The sequence below is a fragment of the Thunnus maccoyii genome, chromosome 24, assembly GCF_910596095.1.
Source record: "Thunnus maccoyii chromosome 24, fThuMac1.1, whole genome shotgun sequence".
NCBI classification, from domain to species: Eukaryota; Metazoa; Chordata; class Actinopteri; order Scombriformes; family Scombridae; genus Thunnus; species Thunnus maccoyii.
The window spans coordinates 7246676-7264885 of record NC_056556.1 but is presented as its reverse complement, the minus strand read 5'-3'; the positions used below and the strand labels follow the sequence as shown (position 1 = coordinate 7264885).

Sequence of the window (18210 nt, the reverse complement as noted above, 5' to 3'; positions counted from 1 at the left end):
CATCCCCACACTCAAAGCATTTCTTGCTGCCTGTGCTGGCATACACCATGTAATGTTTCACTCTAAAGGAAACGTCCAGCATATGTGATGCATCGTTCAGAAACATGAACACCTGTCTTCTAAAAGACTGGACATGCTTCAGCTTATCAAACTTACAGCCTAAGCCTAAAGATGCTCGCCAGCTTCCTGAAGCACTGCAGCTCCCACTCAAACACCTCGTTGGGAATCAACGGGGGAACACCAGAAATGGTGACCCGGGTGGAGGGCACTACAAGCAGGGAAACCTGACGATAGATGCTGTTCAGAGAGACACTGCTCACTATTAACTCAGCCACAAAAATGCTCATCTTTAAGGAAAACAACCACACCTCTGTTCTTCATGGAGGCATAGGACAGGTTGGCGTGTCCCACACAGTATCCCGCAACCAGGAGAACTACATCTATCGGGACGGGACGTCAGGCTGACGGTATCTCAGAGGACGCTATCTTCACCAAGAAACATGGCCCATTGTCCACCAAAAAACCACTGAACACACACCAAACTACACTAACAACAACCACAAATGACCATAAAACAGTTGAACAATAAACATAGTAGGAAAAATAAAGATGAAAAGTTGGAGAAAAAACTCTCAGCCAAAGTCACCACACTGTCCACTACCAAACTCCCAGCGTGCACAAAGAGAGAGAGATAGAAAGAGAGATCTTTTCTCTCTCATTGTCTTTTTTTATTTTGTCTTGTTTCACTTTCTCTCTCTCCTATTCTTTCTTTCTTTCCTTTCTGTCTTTCTTCCCCTGTTACTCCTTTTTCCTCTGGCTTTGTTTGATGAAAAAGTGCAGTCTTGGCGTTTCAGTCTCATATCAAATGCTCATGGGCGTAAAGGGAGAAAGAGACAAAAGATGCCAGCCAGTGTTACTGTGTGTGTGTGTGTGTGTGTGTGTGTGTGTATGTGTGTGTGTAAGGAGAACATTGCATTGAAGCACCAGTGAACATCTGGCCTATGTGGCAATGATTGGTTGGGGGAGTTCCTCAGGATATAACACTTGAAAATGTCTTGGCATGTTCACGACAACAGCAGTGCAGTTTGTGCAGTGTGTGTGTGATGTGACTGTTTTGTGTGTATGAACGGGCATCGGTAAGTGATTATACAGTATTTGTGATGTGTGAGAGGGATGATTGTATTATGCGTGTGAGATAACTATTATGGGCATGAGTCTAAGATGATTGTATTCCTATGTTTGTGTGTGAGTATTCATTGTACAGCACTTGTGTGTGAAATTGTATTCTTGTGTGTGTGTGTGTTGGGAGCTTTTACTTCCCACCATTAGCTCTAAACCCTGTTTTTGAGCAGGCGGCTGATTCTTCCCTTGATTACTATTTAGACTTCCACTCGTTTACCGAGCACCATCTCTCCTTTGTTTTATCTCTTCTGCAAGCTCGTTATTCCTCTTTCTCTGGAATCATTTTATTTTCTTTGCCTGTAGTTCATAATGGTGCTTCTTAGGTTCAACAAGAGGCCAGTAGAAGTTTATTTTTTTTGTACTTACTGTCAGTTCTTCCTCTTTTTCTTGCTTTCTTACCAAGTACACGTGCATGTCTTTGTACTCCATTGATCGCACATGTGTCTTTTGTGTTGCGGTGTGCCCCTAAAGGAGGCGGTGGCCCTCATCGGCGACGTCCGCCCGGTGGCGGCGGCGGGCCATGGAAGATGCGGCAGGGTTGTTAAAAGTGTTGTTAAGAGAGCGGCTGGCAGCTGTTCCTGACAGGTTGGGGATGGAAGGGCAGATGGTGTTTGATTAGCGAACAGACCGCTGATGGAAGGAGAGATGGAGGGATGGTGGGAGGAATGGGGAGGGGGGGTGGATATCAGTTTGGAGAGGAGGGTGAGAAGAAGATGGGGAGATGGAGGGAGGGAGGGAGGGATAGGTGGACGGATGGATTCTTTGACTCCAAAGAGCTTGACTTTGACTTTTTTTGACTTTGGATTATAAAATAGATCAAAAATTAAAAAATGGATTGACTTTTTGACAAATCAAGGATAGATGGAAGTGGAAAGTAGTAGCTGAAATATTACGTAACAGACAGAGGAATCAATTCATGAATAGAAAGAAAAAAGATGGAGGGATGGATGTATGACTTAAAGGGGAGAAAAGAAGGGATGCTGAGCATGTTGGGAGGAGGAAGTGAAAATACTGTCGGGGCAGCTGTTTCAAAACAAACAATTAGCTTCATTCACCTGGGTGCCATCTTAAAGAACTGATGCAAATAATCCTGCGGTGCTGGCTGATTAAAGTCTGTTCAACAAGCTAACAGCGATTGTTGCAGCCGCTGGTGTTCCAATTCAATCAGTCGTTTATTTGACTGATGTTTTAAAGTGGATGTGTCGTAATTAGAGCTGAGTTTAGCTTTCTAGCCGGTCAATCTGAAGTCAGACGGTGCTCTGAAGTTCGACCTGAGACAGCAGACCAGCAGAGACAGTTTAGAGAAGAAAGAAAAATGCTTGTCTTCTGCATCAACATCACCTTTACTCATGTTTCAGGTTTAGAAAATACAAAGTTGACATGAAGAACTGTTGTTCTCAGTGCTTTTTGTCCATTTTCAAAGTTCACAAACCAATAAAGCAACCCTGTCCCTAGAAATTACGTTCATATACAAAGTTTATGTTTTCCAAATTATGTTGCGTTGACAATCATAATCGCTGCCTTGATTATGTTCACAGGCAATGTTTTTTTTAAATGAATTAAGGGCCACATTCATACAGGACAGTTCTGATGACACAAACTGGAGTATTTTTGCACATTCAGACACCCATGACTCTTATATAGACATTAATGAATATTCATCCTCTGTGCTATCCCACATTAACTTTTGCACTGAGGCCGTCACAACAAAAAAAAATCAATCCGCACCTTTCCGAACCAGAAACCCTGGATGACCAGTGAGGTCCGGCGGCTGCTGAAAGCCCTTGATGCTGAGTTCAAGTCTGGAAGCTGCGAGGCCTACAGCACGGCCAGAACTAACATCAAAAAGGGCAACAGAACAGCCAAACAAAACTACGATTTGTGAATGAGTGAGTGGGCATGTTGATGATGTTTCTATCACGCGACCGGCGCGAAATGGGAAGAATATAAATAGCCGAGGGTGAAAAATAAGGGTCATGTACAAGAAGATGCCAACAAAAATGTCAAAAATGGGAGGAACCACAAGATTGGGGAACTTCTGTTGGTGAGGGCCGACGCCGAAATCATAATCCACTATATATACTACTTCATACATAATGGTAGTTTGTCCATATGTTGATATTTTTCTAAGTGTGTTTTTACTATTTTTTACCATATTATATTACTATATGTTTACTATATTGTGTCTTATATAGTGTGTTTATTTTATGCCATGTATGTCCCTATGTTCATATTTCATACTTACACCTTTTTACTTTTCAGTTATGTGACATTGAAAAGTGTTGGTCCTATTTTTTAGTGCATCCTACACCATAAAATCAGAAAAGAAGACCAGAGAAACACATCAATAGCCTCTTTTTTTATTTCCACAGCCTCTATCATGGACTCAAATTCTCAATTTCTGTTATTTTCTTAAATAAGGATGCAAGCCAATAAGCAAACCACTAATTCTAAAAAATTAAGTTATTTGGTTATTAGATAGCAATTACAGCAGTGAAGTCGGGCTGTATCTGTGATTATTCACATTGTTGAAATTGTAATTTTGTAGCAATGGAGATCAAACGATGAATCTGCCTCATCCCAGGCCATCACATTCATTTACCAATATGGCAATAAATATGAATAAAACACTTTCTCACACACCCCCACACACCCCACAGGCCACTTTAGCTGCAGTTAACACAGAGAAGACAGTTACAGCTATTAGAATTATGTCGAGGAGAGATTTTCTCCATAATAAACTCTCTCCCTACTCCATAATAATAGCAGCCATTACCCAAGATGTATCACTGTCATGCCGTCTCTGTGGACAATAAGTGCGTTTGTGTCTGTGTGAGTGTGTTTGTGTGTGTATGACGGTGTGATTGAGAATGAAACAATCAGCAGGCCAACACAAACACAGCTGTTTTATTGTTGCGCTGCTCAGATGTGCTTTCATAGGCAGACGGCGTGTGTGTGATCATATAGAGCAAAGAGTGACCCCACCTCCTGTTCAGCTCTTCCTGTTCTAATGAAAAGCTTTGGCAGTGTAAGCTAATGCGCAAGATCCCCCTCTTCTCTCTCCGTCAGTTCTTAAAGCTGAAATCTGCAACAATTTCATTTAATGTGTCTTTTTTTATTAATCTATCTGTGTGGTTGAGAGATGCAAAATGTAGGTAAAACAACTTAACAAAAGCCACAGATGAACATTATTGCTGTTGCAGAAAGTTGTAGATTTCAGTCTCTCAAGTGTAATCTTAAAAAAAAAGCATTTATAGAATTTAGTTGACCCTTTGTTGTTGTCCTCTCTGTGCAGTGTTCTCATTTTTTTGTGTGTTGTCTGATAAAAGTAAAGTCCTTGGCTAACAGATGAATTGATAAGGAAGAAGAAAAGGGATTGTAGCAGGGCTGAGTGTAAATGGTGTAAAATCAAGCCTCTAGAGCATCTTGATTTTACAAAAAATACTTTAGTTATAACTCAGAAAATAGAAAAGCAAGTATATTTGTAAAATGTGATCAACAATAATACACACAATTCAAGGGTTCTCTTTTCTTCCATAGATAAACTTTTAAATAACTCCAGAACTTCAGTGCCAGGTGATTTTATTTCCACTGATAATTGTGAGGATTTAGCAACCTCCTTTCACAACAAAATAATGACTTTTAGGGCAAATATTCCCAGTATCCCTAGTGCTCCTTCTACCCTGCCTCCTTCCTAATTCACTATATTTTAACATATTTTGCACCAGTCGAAACGGTGGTTCAGAGTCTTAGCCGTCCCACTTCTTCCATTGATCTTATTCCCACCTTTTTTTTGTTGTTTAACTGTTTATCTAAGGATATTTTAACCATTTTAAGCACCTCTTTACAATCTGGTATTTTTCCTAGCTCACTCCAATCTTCAATTGTTCAACCACTTTTAAAGAAACCCACTCTAGGTCCATCTATTATTTATAATTACTTACCGATCTCTAACCTCCTGTTCCCAAGCAAAACTATTGAAAAAGTTGTCCACAAGCAGTTAATCGACCACCTGGCAACCAACAAAATACTCCCTACCAATCCAGTAAATAGTGAAAGTGGTAGAGTCTCTATTTTAGTATTATTGGATCTAAGTGCTGCAGTTGAGGCTATCGATTGTGATATTTTAATGGAGAGGCTTGAGAGGTGAGTTGGCCTATCTGGGTCAGCATTGGACTGGTTTTTATCATACCTCAAAGGTCGTGATTTTAATGTTTTTTAGCTCCAAAATTAAATTTTCATCTTATGTGGTGTTCCCCAGGGGTCAATTTTAGGCCCATTATTGTGTAGTTTGTACTTGTTGCCTTTTGTGCCAGCTTATCATATTTATTTCCCTGTCCCCTGATAACCTGAGCCCTCTTGATACACTATAAGAATGTATCAAGGATATTGATAACTGGATGTCTAGTCATTTTTTAAGAGTTAAACAGTGACAAGATGGAAATCCTGGTTATTGGGGTAGAGGCTAACAGACAGGAAATCTCTTTTAAATTGTCACAGCTGTCTCTGGAAAGTCTCACACAGGTCAGAAACCTTGGCATCATCCTGGACACTGACCTCTTTCCAGACCCAAATTATTTAAGAAATGCTTAGAAGGTAAGGAGCTTTTTATCCCAGGAGGACGCTGAAGAACTTGTCAATGCTTTGTTTCCAATTGGCTAGACTACTGTAACGTGCTGCCCACAGAAATACCTAAAAAGGATCTTGACTGACTGCAGCTACTCCAGAATGCAGCTGTTAGAGTTTTAACTAGAAAAAGGAAATACAACCATATAACATCTGTGCTGAGGTCATTACACTGGCTTTCAGTAAATGTTAGAATTGATTTAAAAATGTTGATGTCTATTTTTAAGGCCCTACATAGTTTTGGCACCCCAATATGTCTCTGACATGCTTGTGAGCTATGAACCAGCTAGACCCCTCAGGTCATCTGGAACAGGACGTCTGGTTATTCCCCGGGTCTCCACAAACATTGGTGAAACTGCTTTCAGCTTTTATGCTCCAAGCTGCTGGAATATCCTACCGAATCATGTTAGGTGTGCTCCAACGCTATCGTCTTTTAAAACTAAACTAAACTAAATTTATTTTTAGCTGCACCTTTCAGTAGTCTGGTTTGCTAATCTTAGTTACTATTTTATTTTATTTTATTCGTACTTAATGTTTTTTAACTCATGTGTCTTATTATTTTTTACTGGTCAGTTGCTAGTCTTAATTATTTTATTCCTACCTTCTTAATGGTTCTTAAACTTTCATTTTGTGGTAGTTCACACTATATGAAGCACATCGTGCTTCTACCTAGAATGAAATCTGCTACAGTATATAAATAAAGTTTTGCTTTGCTTTTGTTGTCTAGATTCCCTCAATTACTTAGTGTGTAGAATTTAGTGACATCTAGCAGAACAGACATGAAATATAATATTCATAAGTATGTTTTAATTAGTGTTTAATCACCTGACAAACAAGATCGTTATATCTGGATCTATATATATTATATCTATATAGAACCTTTATATCTACATAGGGAGCGGATCCTCTTCCACGGAGGTCGCCATGTTGCACCGCCATGTTTCTACAGTAGCCCAGAACGGACAAACCAAACACTGGCTCTAGAGAGGGCTTTTAGCGTTTTTACGCGAATTTCGCAGCCACTGTAGGTTCTCCTACACATAGAAACTGAATTATGACAGGAGTGGCACATTACAGAAACCTATAAGCAGCTTTGTGCTAATAGAGTTCTGGCAATAGCTGCTTTATTACATGCAAACGCGACCAAATCATTGCAAATGTTGGAATTTTATTTAAACTTGAGAAGTGTGTGTAGCTGTGTTTTATACACACCTTGTTTTGTCTTTCATATTTTCTGTGTGTGTGAGAGGAGAGAGAGGCACATTGAGTGCTGGCACTTTATCATGCTGGTGATGGTGGTTGGCATTGTGTGATGCCAGTTGGTGTTTGGCACCAACACACACAGGACATGTGTGTGTTAGTGTGTGTGTGTGTGTGTGTTGGGGAGGTAAGTGGTGTGAGAGGAGATGAAATGAAAGCTATGAGAAAGGAAGCACGCAGAGGAGAGGAGACAGTAGAGGTAAGACGGGGAAAAGGTGAGATATATCAGTGATGGAGGATGAACAGAGGAAGGATAGAGCGGCGAGAAGGATGGTAGGGCAACAAGGGCAGACAGGCCGCGTCTCTGTGCCTTTGTGTGTGTGTGTATGTGTGAGAGAGAGAGAGAGAGAGAGAGAGAGAGAGTCTGTACCTATGTCTTTTTGTGTGTGTGTGTCCCTGCGTCTTTGTACTGGCTAATCTAGGCGTCAGCAGCTTTTTGAGGCTTTTGTGCTGACAATAATCACACAGCACTCCTCTTTTCAATTCATCAGCAACAACAACAAGGGATCACATGTCCCCTATACAGAATCCAGAGAGTGAGAGAGAGATGGAGGCAGAGAGAGAAAGAGAGAGAGGGAGATAGGGAGGGCATGGGCAGAGTTAAAGTGGCCATCATGTTGCCTAGTTACTGCTTGGGTTGATGGTGATGTGGTGTGTGTGGGCAGGCGCATGCAAACGGTCAATGCCCTTGCACCTCTGCTCAGAGCAAACAGAACAGAGAAAAGTGCAATCACACACTTAAAAACAACCACTCCTTTTGTTTTTTTTTTCAAAGAATAATTTATTTCATGTTGCAGTGTGATGGATAAACAATGAGTAAACCACTGGTCAAATCTGTAGCAAGCATTAATAATAATCATCATCATCAGAATAACATTAATAGGAATAATTATTTCAATTATAAATAACAATATCAGAGTGATCAGAGTAATTATTACATCTATACAAGCTACAAATATCAGCATTTTTGTCGTATGTCTTTTTTTTTCTGCTGTTAAAACCTTAAACACTTCACACATGACCCGGCCGGTGCAGCTGACCCTCATGGCTGCCCAGAGCAGAGAGAGTTTTTCTAACGATACTACTTTTGGCGACTTCCAGTTTTGAGTGGGTTAAAAATGAGACATTTCTCAGTCGCAGGTATGAGCTCAGAGAGTTTAAGGATGCCTGATTGCACCACAGTCAGTTGTCAAGTCCAATCAGTACTTAGAAACAAATGATTTGAAGTGTGTATCGACAAAGGTTAGCCTGTTCCAGAGCACCATGAAGGAGAAATGTTGTGTTATGTGGTAGTGATGAATCACTTCCCCCCGAGTGATCCGAGAACCAGGCAAAATTGGAATGAATGATCATTATAAAAATAAGCAATCACTTTTAAAATAATGACTTACATAAAGTAAATCCACGTTTTATTCAAAGTAACATCACAAATTGATGTAAGTGTGATTTTCAGGTTAGGATTTGGAATATTCTTAAGAAACATAACAAATTAAGCCGCCAACACAAATAAAATAAAAATGAAAAACACCAAAATTGGTACAACACCCAACCATGTTGCCTACTGAAAGTACCATGTTGTGCATTTTTCCCCGCATTCCTGCATCAGTGCTGTCATTTGTAAATATTATAAACCAGTAGTAGTTGAGCCCAATAGCTTATCACAGATTTACCGGTATCGGCGTATATATGTCAGCTGATAAGTAACAAGAGATTTCAGCACAGAAATGCCAAAAATATTGTTTTTAGTTGTTTAGAAACAGTGTCGCCATAACACCGTTTGTCCACCAGAGAGCACTGACACTGAAGTGTATTTTTCAACTAGAAAATATCTTGGTCACAAATCTTACATAACAAAATGTAAAGAATCTTTTATCAAAGATGTTGGATCACTCCTTAATCTTCTTATGATGGATTAAAATAAACTTTCAAGTTTATACTGTAGTAAGTCAGTTCTAAAATGGGACTTCGATAGTGGCTACGTTTTGATTTTCTTTAGAGATGAAATGGTAAAATCTTGTCTTCGATGCTCTGGGCGCCTAAAAGGCAACACGAGCCAAGAGGGGCGGCCAGGGAGGGGTGGGGCAGGGAGAGCCACACAGTCAAAACAAACACCCAGTAAGTCTCAGTACAGTAAGAAGAGAAGGAAGTAAAAAGAGGAAGGGGGGGGAAAAAAAGAAGGGAAATAAACAACAACTAAGTTTGTTTTTTGCCCAGTTTGTCTGGGATTGCGTGAGGATTTGGGAATGCTACTGTGCTTTCCTATTCAAGAGGTGTATGTAAGTGTGTGTTTGTGGTCGTGCGTGCATGTGTACAATATCTTTGTGAGTGAGGGTTCATAGAAGAGAGGCTGTAAGCTTGTACAAAGGAGAAAAAATACAGAAACATCACTTTTTTTTTCCAAAAATGTCCATGTAACTTAAAAACATCCACAATAAAAAGATTTTCATATATTATCTTCTTTATCTTTAGTCCGCTCCAGACCCCCCCAAATCACGGGCTGAAGATTGATCCATCATCTTCCTCATCCCTTTGTTCCTCCAGAGAAGGATGGAGAGCGAGCTTGGACGAGATGGAGGAGAAAAGAGGAGACGGGGCTTTTTCTGTAAGTGCAAGGAGGTTCACTTTTCACTGTTTTGCTTGTAATTTATAAAAGTCTGAACACAACTTGTTAATTTGAGTATCTTCTGACTCTGAGTGCGAGCCCTCTGCCTCGTTCAAGAGGAATATTTTTTTCTTTATAAAACATCTCGAGGGGGAGTTTTGTCTGTAAAAGTTGGGCTGACCAAAACAACCATCAACAAACCTCTCCGGAAGCCTCCGACTAGCATCACTCAGTCTCTGCATGGCGTTACGAATGTCATCAAACACCTTCAAATGCATTTCACTGAAGACCTTAACCGAGTCTAACCCTGTGCCTTTGGAGGTGTTTTTTATTTTTTTTTTTTTTTTTTTTTTTTTACACGGTTCTCATGGTCCTCTGAGGTTTGTCTTGCTTTCCGTGTTTCCTCCCTCGCCCTAGTCAGTCATGGAGGAGTTCTTGTAGACAGTTGGGGGATTTGAAGATCTCTGGAACCTCGCTGTCCAGTTTGCAGATCACCTTGTAGATGGCCTTCTTCCAGGACGGGTCCGCGTCCTTGCCGGCCACGATGGCGTTGAAGAATTCACGAAGAGTCACCTGGACCACCTCTAGAAATCGATCGGGGACCTGGAGGATAAGAAATTAAGAGGAAAAGGAAGTAGGGAGAGGAAGGGGCAGAGAAAAGGGAAATTGTGAGTGATATGACTTCTTTGATTATACTAACTTTCCTTCAATAAACTTTCCCTTTCTTATCATAAAATTAAAGTTACGCTTTCAATATTTATGACCATAAAGAGGCTCAAGATACAGAACTGTGTTACTTCTATATAAGCAAACAACCCAGTTCCACATCAGAAAAGGTGCACTGCATTCGCTCTTCGCAACATCATATGGCAAAGTATGTGGACATCTGGACATTACACCCATATGTGATCCCAAAATCAGGTGCATTAATCTGCTACTATAACAGCCTCATCTCAGCTGGGAAGGTTTTCCACAAGATTTTGGAAGCAGGTTGCAGGGAATTACTCCCAATCAACCACACAGTTGGCGTTCCAGATCATCCCAAAGGTGTTGGATGGGTTTGAGGTCAGGGCTCTGTGCAGGTCATGGTCTTCCGCACCAAACTGGGAAAACAAGTCTTTATGGATCTGACTTTGTGCACATGAGGGTAGTAGACAGGGGTGTCTGCATACTTTTGGCCTTATAGTGTATTTTAGCATTTAAATATGTCTGCAACTAGTTGGGGATCTTATGAAACAAGAAGAAATGTAATGGATTATTTTCTCGATTAATCACAGTCACATAGTTGTTTGGTCTATAAAATGTCAGAAAAGGTTGAAAAAAAGGCCCAAACTGCTCCCCAAAATGTCTTGTTTTGTCCTGACAAACAGTCCCCAACCCAAAGATATTAAGTTTACTGTCATAGAGGACTAAAGAAACCAAACAACATTCACATTTAAGAAGCCTGAACTGGAAAAATGACTCTAAACAATCAATCGATCATCAAAATAGTTAATTCATTGACTAATTGTTGCAGCTCTAAAGTAAAGTTTTCTGTTCTTTCTTAGGAAAGTGGTTCTGTGAGTAGAAAGGATAAAGAATTAGGTTAAGTGTGCGTGTGTTTCAGGTGTCCATATGTTTCTATTTCTGTACCAAGTTCTTCTTCAGTACTGAACTTCCCCTGAATGTACTTCCCCTTTCTTAACAGCTCCCAGCTGTGTGTGTGTGTGTGTGTGCTTGGTGTCAGGGTTCCTTATACACACACACACACACACACACACACACACACACACACACACACACACACACACACACACACACACACACACAGAATGACAGATGACACACTCAGTCCTTGACAATGGCAGGTGAACAGTTGTCTGTGATCAGTCACAGGCTCTGTGTGTGTGTGTGTGTGTGTGTGTGTGTGTGTTTGTGTGTGTTTGTGTGGCAGTTTAAACAAGAACGAAGGGATTGCAGGGATCCAATTGTCCTTTCCACATGCAGGCATAAATATACTGTCATCACAAGGCTTTGTGTGTGTTTGTGTGTGTGCTTGTGTAAGGGTTTTAATTCTGTATGTGTGTGTGTGTGTGTTTGACAGCAGAACAATACACACACATGAGCATGCGCACACACACACACACACACTTATTCTTTTTTCTGCTCCCCTTTTCCCGGGGGCAAGATCACACAAAGACACTAAACAACCTGACTAGGATTCTCTCCCTTTCTCTTCTTCTTTGTCTCTTTTTTTTTGCATGCAGATGCACACACACACACACACACACACACACACACACACACACACACACACACACACACACACACACACTGCTGACTCCTCCAGACAAGGTGCATGCTCCTATACACCCCAACAAACTCACACACACACACACACACACACACACACACACACACACATAGAGGACAACAGAGTGTCGTCTGGGTGTAACCCCGTCACGCGTGGCAGGACATGCCAAGGTTAGCCGCCACCAGAACGGATGAATCCCCCCCCCCCCCTTTACCCCCCTCCTTAAAAAGAGAGAGAGAGGGTAGGTGAGGGTAGACAGAGTGTGTGAGAGTCTAGGGAATCATTTAGGGTGTGTGTGTGTGTGTTGTTCTGCTGTCAAACACACACACATACACACAGAATTAAAACACGCACACATACACACACACACACACCCTAAATGATTCCCTAGACTCTCATACACTCCGTCTACCCTCACCTGCCCTCTCTCTCTCTTTTTAGCTGGCCCCTTGAGACCACAGTTATTTCAATGAGGCCCTCTGTCACTGTCTTGCTATAGACACTACTGTACACACACACACATGCATACACTCTCACACAGACACACACGAACCAAAGTTTAAACTTTCCAGGTGATATCTACATCAATGTACATCAAAATCTGTGTTTATAACAACTTTTTATAGCTTTTTTTTTAATATAGAGCAGTTCAGCCAGAGTATCTAAACAACGTCATTTGGAAACTAAAAGTCAACGCGTGCACCTGAAATGTAATAATCTCTCATCGCACAAGAAAACTGTGTGTTTGCCCGTTACTGCTCTGAATAACTACGCAAATAACTCCCAAAGTCTTAATCATTAAACCTCAGCAAGAGCCCATGAAAACATTTTTCGAAAAAGGCTGCAACAAGACAAAACAGAAAGCCCCCAAAGTCAAGCTGCTGTTTTTAATAGTTGCTGTGAAACTGCCCACTGGGACAAATAAAAGTTGAAACCTGAGCTTGATCTAGAAGATGAATGTGCCTTTGAGGCGTCCTCCCTCCTGGATTACATCCCTTCATCCTTTAGTTGTTCAAATTTGCTCTCATCTTTTAAAAAAAAAAAAAAAAAAAAAAAGAAGAAGGCCATCTTTTTAATATCTTCCCAGAACTCCTCTCATAAAATTTCCTTCCTTGCTGACATAAATATTTTGAAGATCTTTCACCTCCTCACATCAATTTTGGTGAAGTGCACGTTCGCTTTGGCGAGGTGAAGGGGTGTAGCTATAAAATCTGGACGCCCTGATACAATATAACTCCTCGCTTAACCCCGTCTCGACTTTGCTCGTCCCTCGCTTGTTGTTATGCGATTGATACCTCCGATCACAAAGAGCTGTGAAACAAAAACCGCCACGCACGGTAGAACAGAAACAGACGCGGCGACCTTGACCCAGAAGGGCTCTCTGGCCCTGGCGTCCGTGTTGCAGCGGTGGCACTGCGTCGTCCGGCGGCGTGATGATTGTGTGTTTTTAAAATGTTTCAGGATGACGTGCGTCATCAGTGCGGCGGCGGCGGTGAGATGGTGCTCAAAGTGCTGAAACAAGACTATGGCCCGGCAGAGGAAAAAAAAAAAAAAAAGGACACAGCTGAATCACAGAGAGGTAGGAAAACACAAGCAGAAAAGAATGAAACGAGGCAGCGAGGATATTGTGTGTCAACTGGACAAACACACACACACAGACACACACTTGGGTCCAGATGCCCAGTTTTGTCTGGCCATCGTAAATCAGTCCAATAAAGAGATCTAAATTAGGCCATCATCAATACAGATGGGCCTGTTTCCCCCGTGTGTGTGTGTGTGTGTGTGTGTGTGTGATTTACTCCTGGCTTGGATCTTGATACGGTGTCTAGTTGCCAGGAGAGGGTGAGCGAGCGAGGAATGGGGGAAAATGGGAAAGAGAAAGAAAGATAAAGAGGAAGAAAGACACTTGGTTCCCAGTAAACATAATTCGCATGATTGCTCCGGTTTGGTGGGTAAATATTGGATGAAGGGAGGCTCAATTACTCTCTCTTCACACACACACACACACACATAGATGCACGCACACACACACACACACACACAGAAGGACAAGAGCCTGTAAATCTCTAAATCGCTGCCCAACAAAGAGGCCTACTGGGACGCCCCCTCCCTCTTTTTTTCCCCCCACTCCTCTCCTCCTCTGTCTCTCTCCCTTCGTCTTCCTGCTCTTTTGGCTCAACGTCTCGCTTCCCTTCTTGGAAATTAAGTCTTCTAAGAAATCACAAGCTCACTCGAGTGTTTATCTTACATCACACACACACACACACACACACACACTCATCACTCTCATTTTTTAAATATTTGAAGTAAGAAGTTCTCAATGTGCTGACGGAAACATTTCAAGAAACGTCACCGTTTCACTTTCCCCCTGATGCATTTTACTGCTCGTCCACAATCATTTTCCACTGTGTTTGATGCTACTGTCATTTGCATTTGCAAATTTATCGGTCGTTCATGTTTGCTCTCATTGTCTACATCTCTCTACATGCCTCTCAATTGCATTTACATTAAATGGGCTTTTTTTATATGAAGGACAAAGCTGCATTAATCTCCAAACACGAAGCATCTCCTGCTATGTCGACAATTTCAGTTATTCAAACTGAACTGTACTTTTCGTCTGCAAAAAAAACGGAGGATGTGTTGCTAGCACGAGCGGTGACGGCCATCGTGGCTGAAAATACAAAAAAGAGCGCCACCTGCAGACGCACAAAAAACCTAAAGTGCAGAAACAGCACAGCAACGAGAGCTTGGCAACAGTGACGTCTGCTTTGCTAATTTAGTCTTTTTTTTTTTTTTCACAAGGCTGGCCATGAGCACAAAAAGGCAGTGTTGCACTAAAAATTATTTTTAGAATAAAGGAGAGCCCTTTATAAGTAGGTTACTTCTTTATGGATACACTGTCCCATTTTAACACATTCAAAATAGAAAGACTTAACATAGTAAGTTCTTAGTTTACTTCAAGAATATCCATGACAGCGTGGCGCAGAAGCCCAGACGGTCATGCGGTGATTTGATCACTTTATAATCACATAAATACCAAACTCTTCCTGCTCTTCTCCTTGGAGTGGTGCTACAGGTCTCCACTAACTTTAACATCCCACATAATGATATTTTTTCTTATTACAGCTACATACTGTAACCATTTTCCTAGACAACAACTATCTTTTGATGCTGCTAAATTTGGTCTTTCATGCTAATCATTGTGTTTAATATGATATTTATGTTTGTCTGTCGTTGCTACGACAATAATGGGATGTAATCCTTTAATTAGATTTTCAATTAGATGTTTTTTCTGCCAGTGCAACTTTCTTTTTAGAGATGAATGTATCTTGAAACAAAATAATGCAGATTACTGATTTAGTACCAAGAAAATGATACAAAATCATTAAAAGAAGGAAAAAAACTGGCAGATTTATGTTGCTTTCTTTGAAAAATGAGGACTCAATAACTGAATAAACAACTTTAAATAAGCTCAGTAATAAGCTGAATGTTTTTTTTTTTTTTTGGTCGTACCTCACTCTTTCACTTCCTTTTCTTTCTTTGCATCTTTAAACTTTCCTCATCATCTTCCCATTTCTCTCCTTTCCCTCCTTTTTATTTATTTATTTTTTTTCAGGTGCTTCCAGATGGATGGAAAACACGTTTATGGCCACCGTGAGACTGATAGAAACATCTGCGTTTGCGTGTCCTCAGTTGACTCACCTCTACCTATTCATCTGTCCATAAAGGTATGTCCTTCTACCCGCCTGTCACTCCTTTTCCTTTTCAGTCTCACCTGCTTCACGTCGTACACACACACACACACACACACACACACACGACTGGCTCTTAAGAAATCACTCTACAAACACCATATGCTTGATTCTCAAGGTGGACAAACAGAAAGAGAGTGTGTAAACGTGTTCTCTTTTCTATTTTACTCCATCTTTTTACCCTCCCTCGATCAATGTACAGTAGGGGGGGAAGTTGACACTGTTTACTCAAGTGTGTGTACTGTACACATGAGCTCATTTGTTTAGCATGTTTAAGTGTCTCCCTCTGCGCCTTTTTGTGTTTCTATGAGGTTCAGGGTTGTGTTACTCGATTATTGATCATTTTTCAGCTCGCCCGTCCCTCTTTGAAAGCATCTTCCCGGTTCTCGCTACACGATGCGTCGCTTTTTGAAATCTCAGGCGACCCCCCCCTCACCTCACCCCGCACACACACGCCTCCGCGCTCTCCATTATGTCGCACACGCATTCGCTCGGTGGCCTTGAGGTCCACTTCGTTGTTGGTCAGACAAGTATTTTTCTATCATCGAGACAATACTGGAACTCTTTCATGTGCTGCTCCGTCTGTGGACCGAGCAAATACTCAGCGTGTGTGTGTGTGTGTGTGTGTGTGTGTGTGACAGAGAGAGAGAGAGAGAGAGAGAGGGAGAGAGAGAGAGAGAGAGAGAGAGAGAGAGAGAGAGGACATATCATTTTTTGTGCCAACACACAAGCATCTGCTTCCTTTTTCCTTCTCTTCACTCTTGCTCTCTTTCCCGGCTATCAGGCCTGGCTTTAGTCACACACACACACACACACACACACACACACACACACACACACACACACACACACACACAGAGAGAGACAGTAGAGACTCTCACTTCTCATCTTCTTCCTCTGTTTCCTTCCATACTTTCTCTTTCAGCAAAAACTAATCAATTAAAAATCATACTTTGACATGTTACAATCCTGTTAGCTTTTGTGTTTCTATTGTCGATAAAGATTTCCTTTTTAAATAAAGACAAACATTAAGAAACTTAGGGAATAACTCTGGTCTCTTATAGACTATATGTCAAGGAACTTTATGTTGGTGTTCTGTATCTGCTGTATTAGCTTCAAGCTCACTCATGTATTGCATTAAAGTGACACTCCTTCATTTGTGTCCAAAACATTGTTTGTTTTGGTTTAAAACTCGGAGAGTGCACACCTGTCCTCTGTGCATCTGCGTTCAACTCTTTTTATTGTACCTGCGAGCTCCTGTTGACTGCCTATAATTGTGTCCTCATGTACGATGTGAGAGACTTTCCAAAACTGGAGATAATGTAGTGAAAGCTTTTTTTATGCACAAGTGTTTCAAAAAATGTCAGACATAAGCAACATAATATTCAGGAGTTTTCTAATATGACAACTAGTGTCTTTAGGTTCAGTGGTTGCAGGCAGACTACAGTAAACGCACCTTTAGACTGTGCAACAGCAACAATCGTGTAAGTTTATCAGATATCATATTGGTCACAATCTGTGTCAGACTGTTTGATATCAGTTTGAGGCTGTCAGATTGTGTGGTGACTCTACGACGTAAATACAAAAAAGTATATAAAAGTATAAAAAAAGTATATGAAAGCTCAATTATTTTCTGTTTCCTTCATCATTTCGGTTTCTACGTGTCATGGATGTATTGAGAATGAGTGTGTTTGCCCCCTAAACCTTACTGAAAAACTACATTTAAGAAATGTCCGGCTGGCCAATGTATTCTGTGTCATTTCATGTTGGAATCTCATTTGTTTGTATACAGATGTGGGTCAAAGCAGCAGTCGCATTTTGAGAGTTAGTTCTTCAATTTCAGGCTGTCTTTGGTCACCAAAGCTCCAAATAAGTCGTCAGTGAACGTCAGTGAACAGTGCAGTCTTCAGTTGTCAGCTTTGGTGTCAGACAGCCCAGAATCGCACAGTGTAAAGAGTCGCTACAAGCAAATATCATATTGCGAGAGTTGATATTTTAGTCATTGAACAAAGCAGAAATGTCAACTATCAGCATTTTTATGACTTGGCAGTGACGTTCATTTAAAACATTTTCTCTATGTTGATGAAAACATACTTTATATTTCTCTCAAAATGTATTTGATGTGGCAAAATAGTTGTATATAAATGCAATTTCCAATGGCAGTTTGCTCAAAGTTGCTTTAACTGTAGTTGTTAAGTTGTCATTTCTCCAGCCAGTCAGCGGATTTAGTTCTGCTTCTTTATCTTCCTACTGTACATAAATAAAACAGACAATAACCTGCTGATAAGATGCTCTATGCAACAGTAACCCATGTTCACACAGTCAGATAGCTGCCGCACCAAAGTTCACACTTTCATGACCTACTTTTGCAGCAGCACACAGGTTAAAAAAACCAACTCATAAATTTAAGGGAATCTATCAGTAGCATCATAGCTAATAAATCTGTTTCATCCCTGTCTCTTTACCGTGACCTCGGGGGGTCACACGACGTTTGC

The 18210-nt window shown here is 40.9% G+C and overlaps 2 protein-coding genes across 4 annotated transcripts in view; one reads left to right on the top strand and one right to left on the bottom strand.

The window, feature by feature from the left end:
* ccdc28a (coiled-coil domain containing 28A) overlaps nucleotides 1-18210 on the top strand; it is a 223445-nt gene that overhangs the window by 50781 nt on the left and 154454 nt on the right. The window contains exons 3-4 of the mRNA XM_042404859.1: nucleotides 9538-9670; nucleotides 15590-15691. Coding sequence (XP_042260793.1) covers nucleotides 9638-9670; nucleotides 15590-15691 — 135 coding nt within the window. The 5' untranslated portion in view covers nucleotides 9538-9637. The remainder of the gene's footprint in view (nucleotides 1-9537; nucleotides 9671-15589; nucleotides 15692-18210) is intronic.
* prox1a (prospero homeobox 1a) overlaps nucleotides 10088-18210 on the bottom strand; it is a 34923-nt gene continuing 26800 nt past the window's right edge. For all 3 annotated transcript variants that reach the window (XM_042404854.1, XM_042404852.1, XM_042404853.1), the window contains one exon: nucleotides 10088-10273. In XM_042404854.1, the coding sequence (XP_042260788.1) occupies nucleotides 10088-10273 (186 nt within the window). The remainder of the gene's footprint in view (nucleotides 10274-18210) is intronic.